The sequence below is a fragment of the Gymnogyps californianus genome, chromosome 7 (assembly GCF_018139145.2).
Source record: "Gymnogyps californianus isolate 813 chromosome 7, ASM1813914v2, whole genome shotgun sequence".
NCBI classification, from domain to species: Eukaryota; Metazoa; Chordata; class Aves; order Accipitriformes; family Cathartidae; genus Gymnogyps; species Gymnogyps californianus.
The window spans coordinates 35981327-36002710 of record NC_059477.1 but is presented as its reverse complement, the minus strand read 5'-3'; the positions used below and the strand labels follow the sequence as shown (position 1 = coordinate 36002710).

The following is a 21384-nucleotide window of genomic DNA, read 5'->3' as shown; positions in this document are numbered from 1 at the left end:
GAAAATACAGTACCTGGTGCGATTTATGATGAAATAAAAAATGATATCTGCTCTCTGTTCTTGTAATCACATTTCTTCCCTGTCACCTGTGAGTGAGATAAGTTTAGACAGACAGCGGACTGTAGTCTCCTGTGTGCTGGGTTTGGGACCAGGTTGCACAAGGGGAGTTTGGAGGGAGGACTCCTGCCTTGCGTGGAAGCCCCTGGCTTTGCAGGAGGGTGACAAGCAGGTCCATCTGCCTCTGGAGGTGACCACACCAAATAGATTTCACCCACTTTCTGTGTAAGACAGATGAGGTTGAACCACCTCGGACTCCTTGACCTGTTTTGTTTTGCAGGACCCAAACACAAGCTCTCACAAAATATCTATAACACAGACTTCCCTTTAACCAACAGCTTGGGCCATGGGCAGCTGGGGCTCAGCTATACTCTGTGGCACTTGAACAAATACTATTTGATCACTATGCATTATCTTGGGGGAATTAAATATTCATTGCATCAGAAAAAATGCATTACTTTTTGTTAAAGTAACCAACTGGGAGACCAAGTTGCAAATTCCAGTTTCTATTTCAATTAATATTTCATAATTAATTATTGAAAAATGGAACTGTTTCACCATCCCTCTCTCATCCCTTATCCCAAGCTGTTCCGTGGCTCCTGCCTGCAGCAGTCTTTCAAAAGTGGTGTACAAGGGTGATAAAATAATTGTTTTGAGTACTTTGAATATGCATATTTATTCATAACAGTATTGGGCATTGACTTGCTAGAAAAACTGATTTTAATGTGCTTCTAGTAGTTGCTATTTGTTTGCTTAATTCTGTCATCGTTGTTGTCTACTTTGGTGGTGGTGGTGGTGTCTACTTTTGTGGCCAGTTGATTCTTTCTGGAATCTCGTAGGATGTTGTGTTACAGACCAGGCTATGATTCTATTAAATTATGACTTTTATGCTGAAGTATCAGATGCATAGCATCAGAAAATGCATTAAAATTTACATAAAAACTCGGTTTAGGTTAGCAATGACTTAATGGTACTTCAAACTGTAAACCAAAAAATTTGTATTCTTTTCTTCCCCTCATTTAAATTCATTGTGAAGTATCTGTTTGAAATCAATATTAATTACACAGCAATTGTGACCCTCTTTAGCAAATGCTTTAAAATAGTTGTTAAAAAATTAATGTGAAGGTTATTAGCCTGATTTTGAGCAACATTAAGCCTGTGTTAAATATTCTCGTGTAGACTTTTTTTGACAAAATAGTGCTCTCATGTCAGCATAATTAGTAGTACCACGGTAAAACCCTTCTTACGATGCACTGGGGAAGCAAAGAACAAATTCAAGAGTACAGAAGAATCTTATTTCTATTTAAACAGTAGCCCTTTTCACTACTTATAAGGCAACCTTAAAGATTATATTACATTTGTGCCCCTTTTAAGACATTTTTGATATTTGAACTAGTCAGTCCAGTTATACCTAGCTGTTCTTAAGAATTGCTTCTCATAAGACTCAAACATAAGCTAAACAGAAAAAGGAGGGACCACTTCCTATGCAGATGTTGGGCTGACTCCCTTATGAATAGCAACGCCCTGTGTAGTATGCGTGGCATGTGTATACTGAATCCCTTTAATTTGACACTTGCAATTATCTGTAGTTTTAAATCTTGATGCACAGCTACATTTTTGTTTAACATATAGATAACATTATTGCTCAAAGCAGTAGTATGATTTTTATCTGAAAGATAAATTAAAAAGTTAAAAATAAAATACTCTGGTGTGGTGGGTTGACCTTGGCCAGCTGCCAGGTGCCCACCCAGCCGCTCTCTCACTCCCCCTCCTCAACAAGACCAGAGGAGAAAAGAAGATGAAAAAGCTCATGGGTCAAGATAAAGACATAGAGATCGCTTACTGTTTACCCTCACAGGCAAAACAAACTCGGCTTGGGGAGGATTAATTTAATTTATTGCCAATTAAAATAGATTTGGATAATGTAAAACAAAGGCAAATTTAAAACAACACTTTACAAAGTGCAGTTTGGGGAGTTTGATTCCCCAGCTTCCCCCACTAAGCGGTGCAGGGGGATGGGGATGCAGGTTGAGGGCAGTCCATGACAGTCCCTCTCTGCTGGACCTTCCTCCTCAGAAGTTTCCCCAGCTCCAGCGTGGGCTCTCCACAGGCTGCAGTCCTTCAGGAAATGTCCCCCATGGTCCCTCCATGGGCTGCAGGGAAATACCCGCCCCAGTGCTGGGAGCGCCTCCTCCCGCTCCTCCTCCCAGACCTGGGTACTCGCATGACTGTTTCTCACACTTTTTTCCTCACTCCTCACCACCTCTGTGGCATTTTGCCCTTTCTTAAATACATTTTTCCAGAGGTGCCACTGACATCGCTGACGGGCCCAGCTGTGCTCTGCAGTGGGGCTGTGGTGGAGCTGGCTGGAACTGGCTGGAACCGGCTGTGTCTGGCATGGGGCAGCCCCAGCCTCTCCTCACAGAGGAGCCCCCGCAGCCCTCCACTGCCGACACCCAGGTACAGACAGTACATCTGATCCACAGACATTAAGAAGAAGTGAGATTATTAGGGTGGCACATTATGGAGGGGCAGGGGAAAATGTTTTTAGGTGGAGAGGCAAGAGGAATGAGCTGTCAACTAAGCAGTTTTAACATGGAGGGCACAAGATCATCAGCACTGAGGAGGGGAGAGAAGCAGGTCCAGCAAAAAGGGTGGGATGAGACTAGAGGGTTTTGGAATAAGAAATCTGCTTGAGTACTTCTCTGAGAAGGTATTGTCATGGAGTTGGTCCCGTCATTCAAATGAGACATCTGCTGATTTTATTTGCAATGACAGGTAAAGGAGTTAAACTGCAAGTCCCTGACTTGGAAGGTTTGAGTGTTGTCCATGTCTAAATTTAAAGTCGACAGCGAAATAGCCCAGAAAGGAAAAAGAGGAAGGCAGGTTTTCTGTACAAAACCTTAAGGTGCTACATGTTCACTCTGCATGCTAGGTGTCAAACTCTGGCCAGAAATGAAGGGCCCGTTGTGTAGCTCCTGGCCCCGCAGCCCCATGCACTGCCGTCTGCCTCCCATGGCTGCTGCCCACCACATCCGCTTTCATGTTTTGTCACTTCTGCGTTTTTTGCTGGCTGTCGCAGCATCAGGGGTCACTCAGGAGAGGAGATGTTTGCAGCTTGGTAGAACGTGAAAGAACCAGGTGCTGACGTTTGCGACACATCCCAAGGGAATTAAAGGAGACATTAAATGGTTGAGCACCTCTTAGGAGACACTTGTTGCATGGCTGCACTGGGTCAGTCCTTAGACCGAGAGCATGGCTATTAACCAGTAACTCTGAAAATAAGCATTGTCTCTTGGTCTCTTCATGGAGTGCTGAGGAGCAGTTCGGATTTTTCTGTCAAATACATGTGCTATTTTCAGTCTAGCCATAAATAGTTTTCATGCGTTTTGTTTTGATCATGAGTATCTCAAATTGGATTCCTTCCTTAACTTTAAGAAGACGAGTTAATGTGTGGTACATGTCCCTGACTGGATGAGAAATGAAACATTTTGACACGAACATTTCTACAGCTACACAAAAAGGAACTCGTTGAAGTGCAAACGCTGGCTCATGAGCATAGGGAGCAGCTAGTGAAACTTGATTGCTGAAATGTTCATGAAAAAGTAATTGCAAACAGTATTTGCTCAAGTGTTAAAATATTCCAGTACTTGCACAAAAGTATTGGTGGAGTTTGCTAACCCTGTCTTTCACTCTAGTTTGTTCACATAAAATTTTTGCATATTTGGAAAGTTATCAGAAATTTGACACGGTGATGTGATGAAAGTCAGGCTATCTGGAGAGGCTGAAAAAGGGAAGCAAGAGAGAAGTAAAGGGTTATATTTCTAAGAGGAGAAGGTTATAGCTGTGCTGCAGAAGGCAAGGAGAGGAAGCAGGGAAAAATAGTTTGAGCAGAGTTCATGGAGAGAAGAAGCTGCAATTAAAGAGGAATTGGCAAGTGGGAACACATATAACTTCATTGGAAGATGGCAGTGATTTTCCTGGTGTTAAAACATACTGATGCATTTCACATGATACTTTCTTTTTTTATTTAACCTTTTCTTCACATGGCATGCTAATTGTATCCCTTTCCAGTAAGCTTATATTCACTATAAAACCTTGAACTCTTTCTGGCTAGTTCATTTCCTTTCACACACCTTTATTTTGCACAGGAGTAAAGTGGGGCTAGCACAGAGGAGCTTATAAAGCGGGTTATGACAAAGCAAAATTTCTGGAGAATTCAGGAATATGTTATCTGCTTCCAGGAGACAAAAAAAAAAAAAAAAAAAATCTCTTTTTAATCCTGGCCTTTCTATACATTAGGCTCACTTCTCTCTTCTGACACTTCATCATGGCTTTTCTGGGTTTGAATAAAAATATAGTTCTCTTTTCTTGTAGATAAGATCACTACTGCTGGGAGCTACTTTCTGTGTGTAGTATACATGAGTGTTTTGTGTCCGGGAGACTGAAAACTTCCCAAGTGTGGGTGGTCTCTTACTCCTTTTTTTTACCCCCTCTACACTATTTAATGTCTGTGATCTGGCTGAAAGCAGATCTGCTTTCTGCCTGCAAGAAATGGCAGAAGTGCCTCAAGGTTGCCAATAATTCTTGTGAAGAAGCACAAAAATGAAGGCTGATGGTGTTATTGCTGTGCAGCTGTCCTGTGGGCAGTCTTCTCCTCTTTCATACAGGAAATTTTTGGTAGCTGGAGGAGAACCCAGAATTTCAGGGCCATAGGTTAGTGCTTTTGTTTCTGGTCTTGTAGCCTATCAGCAAGAGGTAAAGGAAACCTAGAAATAGCTTATACAGCTCTTTGACCCGTAGGGGAAAGTTTGGATTTGTGAATCTCTACTGTATATTCAGTGCTCTACTAGAAAACGTGGTTTTGTGATTAGCAGCAGCATGGCCATGCACGTAGATATGGCACACTCATTCTGCAGGACAGTCAGTGGAGCTGTGTGCAACCTGCAGAACAACCTGGCAGCGAGACGGAGGACAGGATACTCATCTGCTTTCTGAAGTGTCACCTTTTGTCCCTCCCCTCCGTGGAGATCTGGCTTTGTACTTAATGTAGAAAGAAAGTTTAGAGGACCAGAGCATGGTCAGTGTAGCAGACATATAGAGGTAGCTGCTGTATCAGAATAAGATCATTGTGGCAGTAATGACGCTGAATGAGCGTTGAAGGCATGGCTGAATCTCCAGTCTTCAGTGCATTATCATAGTTAAGCTGTTACTGCATCAGGTAGCTCAGGCACAGCCTGGTGCTTTGAGTCAACGTGGGCACTCAGGGGTTCATAGCAGTACCTGATTTTCCTCCAAGGTGGCTTATCAGTTACTGCAGGGACAGTTACATATTTGGTTTTAAGCCCAATTTCTGTAGACACCAATGTCTTCTGAAATCTTGTCTTAAGCCCTGGGTGGTAACTATATATTTCTTTTATGTCATTTTCCTTGCTATTTTGTGACTCTCTGGAAGCTCTAGATGTCTCTTTAGCAGCAGTGAAATGCTTCTATAAGAGAAGATGCTAACAGTATTCAGCAAGGTCCTCTGGAACAGTATAATTTTGAAGCTGGCATTGACAGGATCTAAGCTGAAGAAATACTAACTGCTTTGAATATTCTTCCCGTATCATTAGCCTGAGTTATCCTTTGTGAGCTGTACTCTCTGTACGGCTGCTGTGTATCTTCTGCCTGGTGCTGAGCACTCTCTGCTCTTCTTAGTTTGGCAGAAACCAAGGATTACTCAGCACCTGGCAGAACATGGTTATGTAACAGTAAGGACAGTAATTAGAGAATTTAGTTAGAACAATGTATTTATTTTCCAGTAATTTGTTTCTTGTTTTGCAGTTTTCCATTTTCCAGATATTACATATGACCAACTAGACAGAAGCCCTCTGTTCTCTGAGTAATTCCCCCTATTTTTTCACAAGCATATAGATATTTCATTTAATCCTTTGCAGTCTCCCTTTGTGGCATCTGCTTATTTATCACTGTCTTTAAGATCCCTTTTCCACTTGGTAATGTTCGTATTTTTGGTCCCTTGGTTACTGCTATTGTAAATTATTATCCAGTAAGATTTATAGCTCTGAGACTTGTATAAATGATCTGTCTCCCCCATTTAATGGCTTAACACTAAGACACCTTTGTTATTTTCTAATGAAACTATGTATAATTTCTAGATACATTTTTGCAGGTATGTCATGAAAATTTAGGTCAGCAATGGAACTACATCAGACTGACAGGCTACCAATCGCACTGCACCATGGGCACAGAGATTTTTCAAAGCATATAGGTGGTGAATCCACTGTAGCTTTACAATGACTTAACCTTTTCTTAGACAACTGACATTGGAACCCCTTCGCTGATGGAGTATAATGTAGTACCACGTGAATTGCTTGGGTGTTTTTATTGATTTATTATCTAATTTAAATGCACAAGGAAAAATCTAATTTAATTTCATTTCCGTTTAGCAGGGTCACATGGAAAAGGCTATATATACATTTTTTTAATTCCAATAGCATTTTTTATAACTTTTCAGTTCATTCCCCTGCTCCTCCTAAATTGCATTTAGCTACATTTAAAGTAGGGTTTTGAAATCATTAGGTACCCTTTTATATGACGTTCTTTCTTTTTAAAAAAAAAAAAAAAGGCCACGACATATGTAGATTTATCCAGGTAGCGCTGTATGTTGTGGGTTGGGTTTTTTGGTCCTATGTTTTAAGAATTAGCAACAACCATATGCTATTTGCCTTTGAGAACTATTAGTAAAAGTAATGACATTTTTATTTCTCGCATATTTGTTTGATTGGTGCTCAGTTTTTAAAAACATATTCTTTGTCATAGTATTTCAGTAAATAGATTCAAATAGACTCTGTCCTACTGATAGGGATCCTCCTCTCAGCCAAAACAAGAAAACCAGTGGCTGCAGAATCAGGTCATTCTCTGCTCGTGAGATTGAAACATTAAGGGATGGGTGACAAGTAGTCCTCTTGACTTGTTTCATGCTTCCCGTGTCTGCATTCAAGCAAGATAGATCACAGATCTCAAATATAATTTTTTACATTTATTTTGACTGGAGGTGAAGAAAAAGAGCTTTGAAGGAGAGGATGGGTGTTTGTTTTTAAATATGCTGACTTCAGTGGGTCTGAGCTGAGTAAGAGTAGCTCAACGTGATGTGGATATTCTGAAAGGCTTTCCATCTCTAGTTTATTATTCTATGTAACATTGCTATACAAAAAGTGATGGGACTGGATAGTTAGGGTAATTATTTTGATTGTTTGATGATTTTTCCCAAATTAAATCTTAAGTTTTTGCTCAAAGTATGTTTTATGTGTACAATTAATAAATGACTTTTTATGGTCTTTCAGCGTGAGAAGCTGATACATGAGTTGGAGGAAGAAAGACATTTAAGGCTTGAGAGTGAAAAAAGATTACGGGAGGTGACACTGGAGTCAGAACGTAGCAGAGCTCAGATGCGTGGGCTGCAAGAACAGTTTTCCAGGTATGTTGCATAAGTAAACTATGTTCAAAATATGGGAAGAACATACTTTGGTGCAAAAAGATTGATCAAACCTGTTGATAGCTTGAATGGATGGAACGTAAGGCAAAAACTGCTCTCCCTCTGAAATTCTGTAAACATAACGGGCTTTTGGCTAAATGATTGTTAGCGTACTCTAAAACTTAAAAGGCTTATACCATCACTCTATGTAACTGAAAATTTTCATTTCTAGAGATTTTGCATTTGTTAGAATCCCAATAATTTTCTAAGTACAGGTCTTCACTTCTCAAAAAGTGCATGTCACTGATTAAGTCAGTATTTGGTTGTTTGTTTCTGTTAACCAACAAGAATGGGTTTGATCAATCTGAATAAAGGGAAAAAAAGTGATGCCTTTTACCAGCTGGGTAATCATCCTGCTTGGGCATGCTTTGAATCTCTTCCTGCTTTGACTGGACCAGAGCTTTGTGCTAGAACAGAGCTCCACTTAAAAGGGAACCATCTTAGAACTGGGATTTAAGACAAACCATTCATATGACAAGAGTAAGGATTTGAGTTATTTACTGTTTTCATGATGCATGATGAGATCTTGTACATCAAATAGAATTTTTTATTGTTTTTGTCACATGAACAGAAACAAAACAATCACAACAAAATCAAAAGAGACAATGGAATTTTATGTTGTATAGTTTCCTTCAAGACTGAACATTAACTCATTCCCTCAGGCCCCTGAATTGTTGAAAAGTTCAAGTTCAGTTTAATATGGTGAAAACAAGCTGTGAGGTGGGTTTTTTCTTTGGTTATTTTTGTTGGGGTTTTTCGGGTTTTCTGTGTTGGGCATTTTTTGTGGTTTCTTTTCCTCAGTGTCTGCCATGCTGCTCCTCTGATCTGAAATTGGGTTTCTAGGCAACGCTGCAAAAGCAGTTAATAGCAATAAGAAAATTTATTCTGATCTGTTATTTTGTTTTTGGAAAATTTCCATTAATGCTCTTCAGATTTTAAAAAAACTATCAAAGTGTTCAGATAAGTCTGAAATTCTTTCACTAAAAATGCTAAGGATATTTCTTTTTTAGTTTTCTGTTGTTGTTCTTGTTCTATGATCCTTGGTTTCAATTTTTACTTATTCTGATGAGACTCCCTGAGTAATATACACAAAATAAATCCACCCTGCGAGTATTCTTGGTTAGAATATTTTGCTCTATTATATATTAATCTTTGTTTATGGAAGAATTTCCTGAGGTCCTGATTTTAGAACAGTATTATTGTTACAATAACTAGAAGCTTTTGAAATAAACTTTGAAGATGATGGAGCCATGATTAAGAAAAGAAGGGGTGAGGGGAAGCCAGTCTCCAGAGTAACGTGCCCGGTAACCTGGTAAAATTTAAACTGTTGCATATTCAAATCTTTTCAGGATAACCCTTCATTATTCCTGTGAAACTGCAGTAGTCTGGTTCAATTCTACAGTGTTTCTGAAAAGAATAACTATTTTATTAGTTAGGATCCCTGAATTCCAGTATCTTCAAATTAATCCATTCTTTTTCTTCCATTACTCTTTGCAGTCTAGCTTGCTCTGATCTGTCAAGAAGCAGAGGGATGCAAGTTCTTTGGATTAAAGTTGTTTCCCTCTTTATTTTTGTACCTCTGATTTAGATAAAGGTGAATGCTGTCTAAATCAGTATTATGTTCTTTTTAAGGCTGTCTGCACATTAGCTATACTGTTTGAAGGCAAACTTAAATATCACTTTTCATTAATGGCACCTTGGTTGGCCGTGTTATTACCAATGATGAAAACTGCTGTTGGCTTCATTGGGCTATGATTTTATTTTAGTGTAGAACAGATGCTAGGAAGAGAATGCATCACTTAAATACTTCATTTGCTTTTAAAACATTATGTTTGTTATGATGAATATTAGAGGTTATTTTTTCTTACATTTAGTAGAATATTAAGATATTTGCTTACACAAACAGACTTTCTCCCTAAACGAGTGTATTTTTCTTACCCTGCTTGAGCAAATAATGAAACTGGCAACTGGATAATCTTGTGCTGCTTAGAGATTCTGTATTGTTTGAGGATTTGAGACTTTTTTCTCAGTTTGAGAACAATTAAATGGGACAAGACAAGTGGTGATGGGAGGAGATGTTAAAATCAAGCAAATTGGAAGTTCTTTGGAAGAAGATTGCTAGAGAGTAATACTTTGGGCCCAAATGTTCTGGCTTTCAGATGCAGATAGACTAAAGTAAAAACATATATTATAGCATGAATCTTTTAAATATGTTTAATTCCTGAACTGAGTGGATTTACATAGACATTTCTACATACACATGCAGAGCAGTAGGTTAAACTGTGATTTGGAGGATTTTTTTTGCATCTCAAAGTATTTTCTCTGCATCTTTGAAAGAATGAAACATAATAGTTTGTGGAAACCTGTAAGTTGACCTTTGTAATCAGGGGAGAAAAGCTGCCTATTCCTATCTGAAATTGTGTGAAAACTTTAATCTGTCATATAAGCATGTAGTTTGAGATTGAGGACTTCAGAAGGCAAGGGTTTTTTTTATTGATTGACGTTTCTGTTCTTAGCAAGTAAGCAATATTCCAGGCTAGGAGTCTGAAATAAATCGAAGTTCTCTTTCTTAACATCTGTATAAATCTGCCAGAGCCTTAAAGTGACACAGTGGTTAGTTTGATAAATATGTGACAGTTGCTGTAGAAGGAGAAAGAGCTTTTAAAACCAAATTTCTTTTCCAGAATTGTACTGTGGTGTATCCATGTAGTTTTAAATTTGTTTTCTAATTTTATTGGAGGTGAATATATTTAAGGTGTGGAAAGATCCTGCAGGAAAACCGTTTAATGCTAAAGCTAGAATTTTACACTGTAGTTGGATGCAGTTATTTTTGCATTGCCTTAGTATAATCTCACCTTGAGGTGAAATCCTTGATGTTTTCTTTCTCAAAACCACTGAGATCTGTTGCTTTGCTGCAGCTGTTCTGTGAAATTCTATAAGGCCTTTTTTGGCATGACAATGTATAGATGAATGTTGCTCAAATGCATGAAGACTAACCCTATAAATACCTATATCAGCCCAGTTTCTTCCAAGACAGTGTCATGCAGTCTGACTTTCCCATTTTGATTGTTGGCAACTGTCATGTATATACTGACGGGTCACCATTTAGGTTAGTGTTATGCCTGCTGCCTCTTTATCCAGCTCCGGAAGAAATTAGGTTAATTCTTTTTGGTTTGTTTTTTGTTTGTTCGTTTTTGGGGGTTTTTTGATTGCTCACAGTTTAACATTAGTTCCTCCTTGAACTTCTTATATCTTGGACATTAAAGAAGAAAATACACTGTGTCTCATGTACCTCCTTGTTCTTGGTTTCAACTGTGCTTTTCCTACTTTCAGCATCTTCCTACAACTGTAGGAACAGACGTGCAACAACCCTGCCCGAAGCAGTAGGTGTGATTTATAGTATCACTAAAAAGCACACTAATACACACAGTATAAATTGATTACATTTCTCTGCTGTACATCAGTAAGCAATAGAAATTGTTGTCTGTTGAGTGCATACAGTACATGTGACTCCAAACTGGGATTAAATGTTAAAGCAGTAAAAGAGGTAGCTTTATTTAAGTTATTTTGATTACTGTTTTGGTCTGAATGAAACAAGTTCAATAAAACACACCATTGTAAACTATATCTGTAAACAGTAATTGAAGAGGCTAGTATCAAATCTTAAAATCCCCTTTGGGCAAATTTCAAAATTCTTTCAGTTAAGATGATGTTGTTTATAGGTATCAATGTCTGTGACCGGAAAACTGCCTCAGGCTTTTAAGAATGGGCGTTATTGGAAAAGTAGGAAATGGTCCTTGTTTGATCTGCCAGGGTCCTGCGAATGGGATGAGCGCACTTCTCGTTAGATTGTATTTCAGCATTCCCCTCACATTAATATTGACCGTAGGGTTAAGCCTGTCACTTCTGACCAGGGGAAAAATGACTATTACAAATCTGGTAACACTTCACATAAAAGGACTGTGTGGCCGTTGGTTTAAGTACATCCTACTTGGTTTTCTCCAATTATTGTTAATTCCCTTTGCTCCATTCTGGCTTGTCAGCAGGTGAGTGGAAATGATAACTGTTTTCCTAGCAGCTGCGATAAAGAGATTTTTCACATTGCATCAGCATGTTGATGTTGCATCATCACATCATAATTTCGAACGCTATCACATCTGCTTGATCTAGGGGTCACCACCTGCTTGCACTTCAGTGGCCTTACTGCCATGACTGGTAATCCATATACAACAGAGACCGTGTCTGAAAAGTATAAACCAGTAGGACATGTCAGTAGCCCCTGTGGTCAGTCAGTTTGTCTAATGCCCATTGAATGCCAATTTAAACCATTAATAACATTTTAATCTAGTTTCTGGGGAGATTAAAATGCTCACCTGGCAGCCATTGATGGTATTCCTTTGATTTTGTCATATCAGGGATGAGTAAAATACTATGTCGGAATTCACTCCTTTTCTCAGAAGAAGGTTACAGAAGGAGCCGTCTACGGTTTTCCTCTTCTCTTTTGTGTAGTTCTGCAGTAATGTCTTATCATCCTCCCTGAGTGGCCTGTATGTAGGGTTATTGGGGGAGGCAGATTGTCACAAAGATAGAGTTTATATCAAAGGCTGACCTTGTGATCCTGCCCTGTTTTTAGATACTGCCAGATTTTATTAGATGTGGCTGTGTGAAATGTTACAAAGAAAACTAGTGAATAAGTATAAAACACAACTTGCTGACTTGAAAGTGCTCCGTGTCTGGTGCGTATCTCACTTGTACCCTTGCTGCCTCCTTTGCTGCTGACTATAAGATGTCCATCTTCAAACATGTTGTGGTAGGTTGACCTTGGCTGGCTGCCAGGTGCCCACCCAGCTGCTCTCTCACTCCATCTCCTCAACAGGACTGGGGGAGAAACTAAGAAGAAAAGAAACCTCATGTGTTGAGATAAGGACAGGGAGATCACTTACCAGTTACCATCAAGGGGAAAGCAGACTCGAATTGGGGAAGATTAATTTAATTTATTGCCAATTAAAAATAGTGTAGGATAGTGAGAAACAAAGACAAAACTAATAACACCTTCTCCCACCCCTCCCTTCTTCCCAGGCTCAACTTCATTCCTTTGTTCCTGGCTCTTCTCCCTCCTCCCCTGAGCAGCTTGGTGGGTGGCAGGGTTGGGGGGGGGAGCTGCTGCGATCAGTTCAAAACACTTTGTCTCTGCCACTCCTTCCTCCTCACACTTTTCCCCTGCTCCAGCATGGGGTCCCTCCCACCGGGGTCTTAGAGTGCTGAGGGGCCTCTCCCGTGTATGGTGTAAGGGAGGTGGGGCTGATGTCTGCTTCACAGGCACCAGTTCTGGAGCTGCCACTCTCAGTGTGCTGGGCAGAGTGCTTTCACTGGAGGACTGCTTAGCTCTTGGCTGGACTCGCTGAGCCTCAGGACGTGGTGTGAATACTGTTTTACTAGGGCTTTGAGCTAATGCTTAGGATATCGATCTTGTCTTTTGATTAGAATTGACAGAGTAAAAGAATGAAGTTTCTTTTAGATTAACACTGATGGGGTGAGTATATTAGTATTTTTACTTATGTGCATGTATGACACTTAGGTACATATTTCATCTCTAATCATTGCTCAGAACTGTCAAGCACTATTTTAAGTAAGATCAAGGAGCTTTTGTGTGAATAGTTTTCATCTGGCAGAAAATAAAGGAATGGTTTTACTAAAACCATGAAATTAAGCTTGAAGAGGAGGTTGCCCCAAGTTGTATACGGAGTTTGACCCCACTCAGTTCTTGGGCTACTTTGAACTATATGTGCTGGTTTCGTGTTGTTTGACCAAGAAGAAAAAAAGGAATTTTATAGTTTTTTATACCAGGCTTAATTTTTTCCACTCTTCTGTTCTGTGTATGAATACAGTTGTTTTAAAAGTACATACACATGAGAAATATCTTCAAAGAATGTGTTATCTCCGTTTTCTTCAAAAACTACAATTCTCATTCTCATGTTAGTAACCATCAGGTTGAAATACATATTTTCATACAGAAGTTGAGAAAGAAAAAAAGCAATGAGGTCAGAGTGACTGCAGAGGACTGAAGAACCAGTGTAAACTCGAAACAGAGAAGTCATGCAAGGACCAGAAGTTATAGCAGACTATATTGCATGACATATATTGACTTGCGTAACACTTTTAGAGAGCAATGGATTGCTTTGCTTCAGGCATTATTAAAGATGCACGTACAGGTACACGCAGTTCCCGATCTTCTGTGGACTCTTCAGGCACTGAAGCTACATTAAAAGCCAGCCCTATTTCAGTACTCTGATGCACTAGTAAATCATGTGGTGGTGGTGGTTCATGGCAGCTCTTAGTTGCTGAAAGCTTCTTCCAAGGGGTCCAGGGAAATAGGTAATTTTATCTTCCACAGACAAAAACATGGCTGTGTGCTCAGAAAATCCTGGGTTTGGTTTGTATTTATTTTTATGCTGACAGTATGCGTCATACTTGTATTTCTGGAAGGTTGCATCTATTGCCTTTTACTGATTTATCAGAGCATGAAATAATACTCTGCTTCCTCTGTTCTAGCTATCACTACAATTTAATAGGATATAGTGGGTTTTTTCGTTTGCATAATGTAATAGATTAGCACCAAAGTAGTACTGAGTTACAGTGTAATCCTTTGGTTTACCCTGTCTTTTAAAACATACAAGCCAGAGCCTAACATAAAAACAATATATCAACATTTTCACCACAATTTAACAGTAGGTTACCAATGCCCATATACAGGTCCACAGACAGCATATAATCCCCTCCATGCATTAATTTTTGTAATAGAAAGATGGTTTGAATATTCTCTGCACTCCCATACCATGGTCCTGACCAAGCAGAACCTATCTATATTAGGTAGTGTGTGGTATGTATCCATCATCTCTCTTGTTATATGGCTGTTTCGTTCCCAAAGTGAGAGATCCCCACTGATGTTGAAGGAAGCTCCTGGAATCATGTGCCAAATAATATTGTGCTTGAGAGTAAGAGCAGGGATTCCTGTGCAGATGTAGTGATTGGGTTTACACACCCTTTTATATTGGAGGATAGTGAAAACCTCGTTTTGGTGAGATCACAGACTCCCTTGCTACTGCTGTTTAAAGAGATTGAGGTTCGTGTTTGATGTTTATGTACTGTGAAATCCTGTACCTGTTGAAGTTCACAGCTCTGTGCATTTTATTTTGCACAATAATACAGGTATTTCTAGCTACAGATAATTTTCCATTTAAAAAATAATGTTTAGATTTATGAAAGGACAGTGCTGATATAGGAGCTAAGTTCTTTTACTGAGTAATGTTGCTGCCTAGGAGCTGTGCAGTCATGTATGGTAAGATGTTTCCAAAGTAAATAGGACCTGTGGTTGTCAGGAGGACTTTTATTACTTATTACTGGTTTGCTGTTCTTATAGATGTATTTTTAAAATTGCATTGGAACATGCAAAGTTAAAGTGCTGACTGTTTCTTTCCTGTGGAACTTGCCATAGTTTGGTTTCTTTCAAACTTGGGAAATGAGGAAAGTCACGGATGTGTCATGTGCTATTCTACAGTTACTTGATGCCATATAAGGCAAAGAGACTATTCAAAACCAACACATTCCTTCACATATTTAATAAAAAAATTCCTTTGCTAGACATGATAGATACCTTAATTCCAAGGACCAGCAGAAAGATCAGCAGATCTGCCAGAAAAAGATCTGCAAAGATCAGCAGAAAATCATTTGTTTTCCTTTAGTTTATTTTTTCCCTTAAGTCAGGTCATTTGATATTAATTAGCTGTGGTCTAAAAGAACATCTTTTTAAATGTTTTCTTTTAACATTATATTCTTAGTTCTGAGCCATTTTTCAGGAAAGAACCTGCCCTGATTACACTGTAAGATTGTCCTCACTTCTTCATAGCTTGCCATGATTACCTCGCTATGTGAAAGACCAATCTCCATCATACTTAGGCCACCTTTTTATTTGGAGGTATAGAATCACAGAATCATAGAATTGTTTAGGTTGGAAAAGACCTTTAAGATCATCGAGTCCAACCATTAACGTAGCACTGCCCAGTCCACCACTAAACCATGTCCCTAAGTGCCATATCTACACGTCTTTTAAATGCCTCCAGGGATGGTGACTCCACCGCTTCCCTGGGCAGCCTGTTCCAGTGCTTGACAACCCTTTCGGTGAAGGAACTTCTCCTAATATCTAATCTAAACCTCCCCTGGCACAACTTGAGTCCATTTCCTCTTGTCCTATCACTTGTTACTTGGAAGAAGAGACGGACACTTACCTCACTACAACCTCCTTTCAGGTAGTTGTAGAGAGCAATAAGGTCTCCCCTCAGCCTCCTTTTCTCCAGGCTAAACAACCCCAGTTCCCTCAGCCACTTCTCATAAGACTTGTGCTTTAGACCCTTCACCAGCTTTGTTGACCTTCTTTGGACACGCTCCGGCACCTCAATGTCTTTCTTGTAGTGAGGGGCCCAAAACTGAACACAGTATTCGAGGTGCGGCCTCACCAGTGCCGAGTACAGGGGGACGATCGCTTCCCTAGTCCTGCTGGCCACACTATTTCTGATACAAGCCAGGATGCTACTGGCCTTCTTGGCCACCTGGGCACACTGCCGGCTCATATTCAGCCGGCTATTGACCAACACCCCCAGGTCCTTTTCTGCCAGGCAGCTTTCCAGCCACTCTTCCCCAAGCCTGTAGCGTTGCGTGGGGTTGTTGTGACCCAAGTGCATGCCCCGGCACTGAGCCTTGTTGAACCTCATACAGTTGGCCTCGGGCCATCGATCCAGCCTGTCCAGATCCCTCTGGAGAGCCTTCCTGCCCTCAAGCAAATCAACACTCCCGCCCAACTTGGTGTCGTCTGCAGACTTACTGAGGGTGCACTCGATCCCCTCATCCAGATCATTGACAAAGATATTAAATAGAACTGGCCCCAGTGCTGAGCTCTGGGGAACACCACTTGTGACCGGCCGCCAACCGGATTTAACTCCATTCCCCACAACTCTTTGGGCCCAGACATCCAGCCAGTTTTTTACCCAGGGAAGAGTACACCCATCCAAGCCATGAGCAGCCAGTTTCTCCAGGAGAATGCTGTGGGAAACTGTGTCAAAGGCTTTACTGAAGTCTAGGTAGACAACATCCACAGCCTTTCCCTCATCCACTAAGTGAGTCACCTTGTCATAGAAGGAGATCAGGTTAGTCAAGCAGAACCTGCCTTTCATAAACCTATGCTGACTGGGCCTGATCACCTGGTTGTCCTGTACGTGCCGCGTGATGGCACTCGAGATGATCTGCTCCATACCCTGCTGCGGCACCGAGGTGAGGCTGACAGGCCTGTAGTTCCCCGGATCCTCCTTCCGGCCCTTCTTGTAGATGGGCGTCACATTTGGTAACTTCCAGTCAACTGGGACCTCCCCGGTTAGCCAGGACTGCTGATAAATGATGGCAAGTGCCTTGGTGAGCACTTCTGCCAGCTCCCTCAGTACCCTTGGGTGGATCCTGTCTGGATAGACTTATGTGTGTCTAAGTGGTGTAGCACATCGCTAAGCATTTCCCCTTGGATTATGGGGGCTTCATTCTGCTCCCCGTCCCCGTCTTCCAGCTCAGGGGGCTGGATACCAGGAGAACAACTGGTCTTACTATTAAAGACTGAGGCGAAGAAGGCATTAAGTAGCTCAGCCTTATCGTCATCCTTTGTCACTGTGTTTCCCCCTGCATCCAATAAAGGATGGAGATTCTCCTTAGCCCTCCTTTTGTTGCTAGTGTATTTACAGAAACATTTTTTATTGTCTTTTACGGCAGTAGCCAGATTAAGTTCTGGTTGGGCTTTGGCCCTTCTGATTTTCTCCCTGCATAACCTCACAACATCCTTGTAGTCCTCCTGAGTTGCCTGCTCCTTCTTCCAAAGATCATAAGCTCCCTTTTTTTTCCTGAGTTCCAGCCAAAGCTCTCTGTTCAGCCAGGCAGGTCATCTTCCCTGCTGGCTCGTCTTTTGGCACATGGGGACGGCCTGCTCCTGCGCCTGTAAGATTTTGTTCTTGAAGAACGTCTAGGCTTCCTGGACTCCTTTGCCCTTCAGGACTGCCTCCCAAGGGACTCTGTCAACCAGTGTCCTAAACAGACCAAAGTCTGCCCTCCATAAGTCCAAGGCAGCAGTTCTGCTGAGCCCCCTCCTTACTTCTCCAAGAATCAAAAACTCTATCATTTTGTGATCACTATGCCCAAGATGGCCTCCAACCATCACATCACCCACAAGTTGTTCTCCGTTTGCGAACAACAGGTCCAGTGGGGCGCCTTTCCTAGTTGGCTCGCTCACCAGCTGTGTCAGGAAGTTATCTATCTTCCACACACTCCAGGAACCTCCTAGACTGTTTCCTCTCTGCTGTATTGTATTTCCAGCAGACATTTGGTAAGTTGAAGTCCCCCACGAGAACAAGGGCTAGCGATTGTGAGACTTCTCCCAGCCGCTTATAGAAATGTTTCATCTGCCTTGTTGTGGTTTAACCCCAGCCGGCAACTAAGCACCACACAGCCGCTCGCTCACTCCCCCCCACCCCTGGGATGGGGGAGAGAATCAGGAAAAAGATATTTAATCCGAAAGATATAAATCCAAAACACAGCACTATACCAGTTACTAGGAAGAAAATTAGCTCTGTCCTAGCTGAAACCAGGACAGTATCCACCCTTATTCTATACCATCTACGTCATGTCCAGGTCCCACACTTTCCAATGCATTTTCAATTAAATCACCACCACTTTTCCTGTCTTTTGATACATATACACACAGATATCATTCCCTTAATGTATAAGCCTTTAAAATGTCCATTTAAAATGTTCATTGAGTTCATTCAGTCCATGACTTTGGACTCCATCTATCATAACAGTCTGTCTGGTCAGGAGGGATGGTGCGAAGTCCGCTCAGTCGGCAGAGCAGGATCAGGCTTTGGTGCAGTGCAGCGGGCAGATGACATTGGGCGCAGCAGGAGGATGGTGTGTAGTGTTGGATTGTTGCATGCTGCAATCAGTACTGGTTCCATCACTACTGCACTTCACTTGGTTTTATCAAAGTTCATTCTTTATTAATTTAGATAATTCTTACTGTAATACTGTTGATATAGCATATAACAACTATAGTAGTGATGACATACAGTGGCAGGGTTATATAGCAATTAACATAATACAATTTAATTCACTGGCTATTCTCACCTAAAATCAAATCTCCTTGAGGCACACATCGGACTTCCCTGTCCTTCCGCATCACCCACCAAGTGCATCCAGGTCCTTGAGTAAAAGCAATCCCACGAATGGGTTTGCCTTTGCCTGAGGCAGGAGTAACCCAGACTGTCTTCCCTAGCATATTTTTTATGTGCACTACAGGGACTTTATCCCCTTCTACAGTACGTAAAAGTTCTGATTGGGCAGGGCCATCCTGATTGGCAGATCCTCTAGTGCTGACTAACCAGGTGGCCTTTGCTAAATGTGCATCCCAATGTTTAAAGGTCCCACCACCCATTGCGTTCAATGTAGTCTTTAACAACCCATTGTATCGCTCGATTTTCCCGGAGGCTGGTGCATGATAGGGGGTGTGATACACCCACTCAATGCCGTGCTCTTTGGCCCAGGTGGCTATGAGATTGTTCCGGAAATGAGTCCCGTTGTCTGACTCAATTCTTTCTGGGGTACCGTGTCGCCGTAAGATTTGCTTCTCAAGGCCCAGGATAGTATTCCGGGTGGTGGCATGGGGCATGGGATATGTTTCCAGCCAGCCGGTGGTTGCTTCCACCATTGTAAGCACATGGTGCTTGCCTTGGCAGGTTTGTGGGAGTGTGATATAGTCAATCTGCCAGGCCTCCCCATATTTATATTTCAGCCATCGTCCCCCATACCAAAGAGGCTTTAACTGCTTGGCTTGCTTAATTGCAGCGCATGTTTCACATTCATGGATAACCTGTGCAATAGTGTCCATGATCAAGTCCACCCCTCGATCACGAGCCCATCTATACATTGCATCTCTTCCTTGATGACCTGAGGTGTCACGGGCCCACTGAGCTAAAAATAATTCACCCTTATGTTGCCAGTCCAGATCCACCTGAGCTACTTCAATCCTAGCAGCCTTGTCTACCTGTTGATTGTTTTGATGTTCTTCAGTGGCCCGGCTCTTGGGTACGTGGGCATCTACATGACGTACTTTCACAACCAAGTTCTCTAGCCGGGCAGCAATATCTTGCCACCATGTGGCAGCCCAGATGGGTTTACCTCTGCGTTGCCAGTTACTCTGCTTCCATTGCTGCAACCACCCCCACAGAGCATTTGCCACCATCCATGAGTCAGTATAGAGATAAAGTATTGGCTGTTTTTCTCGTTCAGCAATGTCTAAAGCCAGCTGGATGGCTTTCACCTCTGCAAACTGACTCGATTCACCTTCTCCTTGTGCAGTTTCTGCAACTTGTCGTATAGGACTCCATACAGCTGCCTTCCACCTCCGATGCTTTCCTACAATGCGACAGGACCCATCAGTGAACAGGGCATATTGCCTCTCATTTTCTGGCAGTTTATTATACAGTGGGGCCTCTTCATCTTTCCAAGTTAGTACTGCCAATGGGTTGGCATACGATGATGGTGCGCTCCGTACAAACTTCCGCCACGTGGGTCGTGTGCATTGAACTTTGTCTGGATCTCTGGGTAATTGTGCACCGTCCAGGTCATAATAAATCATCTCTACCACGGCTAATTCGCTCAGGTACTGAATACCTCTTTCCATGGTGGTCCGCTTGCCTGGTTGACATATAACATCTTCCTTGAAGGGATACCTTTCCTTCACACTTGACAGGAGTCGCCTCTAGAGGCTGAGGGCTTGTGTCCCTTTTCCAATCGCCTTATCAATGCCACCTGCCCTAGCAAGTGATCCCAGCTGCTTGGCTTCCCTACCCTCTAATTCCAGGCTACTAGCCCCACTGTCCCAGCATCGGAGCAGCCAGGTGATAATGTGTTCACCTGGACGACAGTTGAAATCTTTTCACATATCCCGCAGCTCACTCAGGGACAGAGATCGGGTGATTACCTCTGGTTCTGCCTCTTCCTCCTGTTCTCGTGATGACCCTGGTTCATCTTCATCCTTCGCTAAAGGAACTGATTTTTTTGTATATTTCTTCTTCTGTACAGGGGCGACTGATACTGGCACAGGTTGGTTCTCTGGTTCAGCCGCAGTGCCTGTCGCAGGGCTTGGAGTAGCCACAGTGTCTGTTGCAGAGGTCGGAGTAGCCACCGTGTCTGTTGTGGGGGTTGGAGTAGCCACCTTGCCTGTCGCTGGGGTTGCAGTAGCCGCTGTGTCTGTTGCAGGGGTTGGAGTAGCCGCAGTATCTGTCGGTCTGTTTTCCCTCCCTTCCCCCTGAGGGTGCTGCACAATATCGAGCAGTGTTTGGTAGATACTAGCCAGGGCCCAGCACAGTGCGATAAGTTGTGCCTCTTTGGAATAGCCACAGCATTTTCCTTTCAGATATTCTATCACTTTATCAGGGTCCTGTAGTTGTTCGGGAGTGAAGTTCCAACCCGTTGGAGGTGAGAAGTTCTCTAGATACCTGCCCATATTCTCCCACATGCCATGCCACCCATGGCTATTAAGCCTTGGGGCAGATTTCCGAAAGGTATTCTTAAATAGTTGTTTAACCTTCAACAAGACCTGGAACACATTCAGGAGACATAACAATAGGAACATGCTGGTTTGAACATCCCAAGGATATTCAAAATTCTCAAGAGCTACTGTAATTTGCCTGGAGGAGAAGGGG

General features: G+C 41.9%; 1 protein-coding gene across 1 annotated transcript in view; it reads left to right on the top strand.

The window, feature by feature from the left end:
- The window catches only part of NCKAP5 (NCK associated protein 5), a 407543-nt gene that overhangs the window by 195416 nt on the left and 190743 nt on the right, over positions 1 to 21384 (top strand). Inside the window, exon 7 of the mRNA XM_050899634.1 lies at positions 7404 to 7537. Within this exon, the coding sequence (XP_050755591.1) occupies positions 7404 to 7537 (134 nt within the window). The remainder of the gene's footprint in view (positions 1 to 7403; positions 7538 to 21384) is intronic.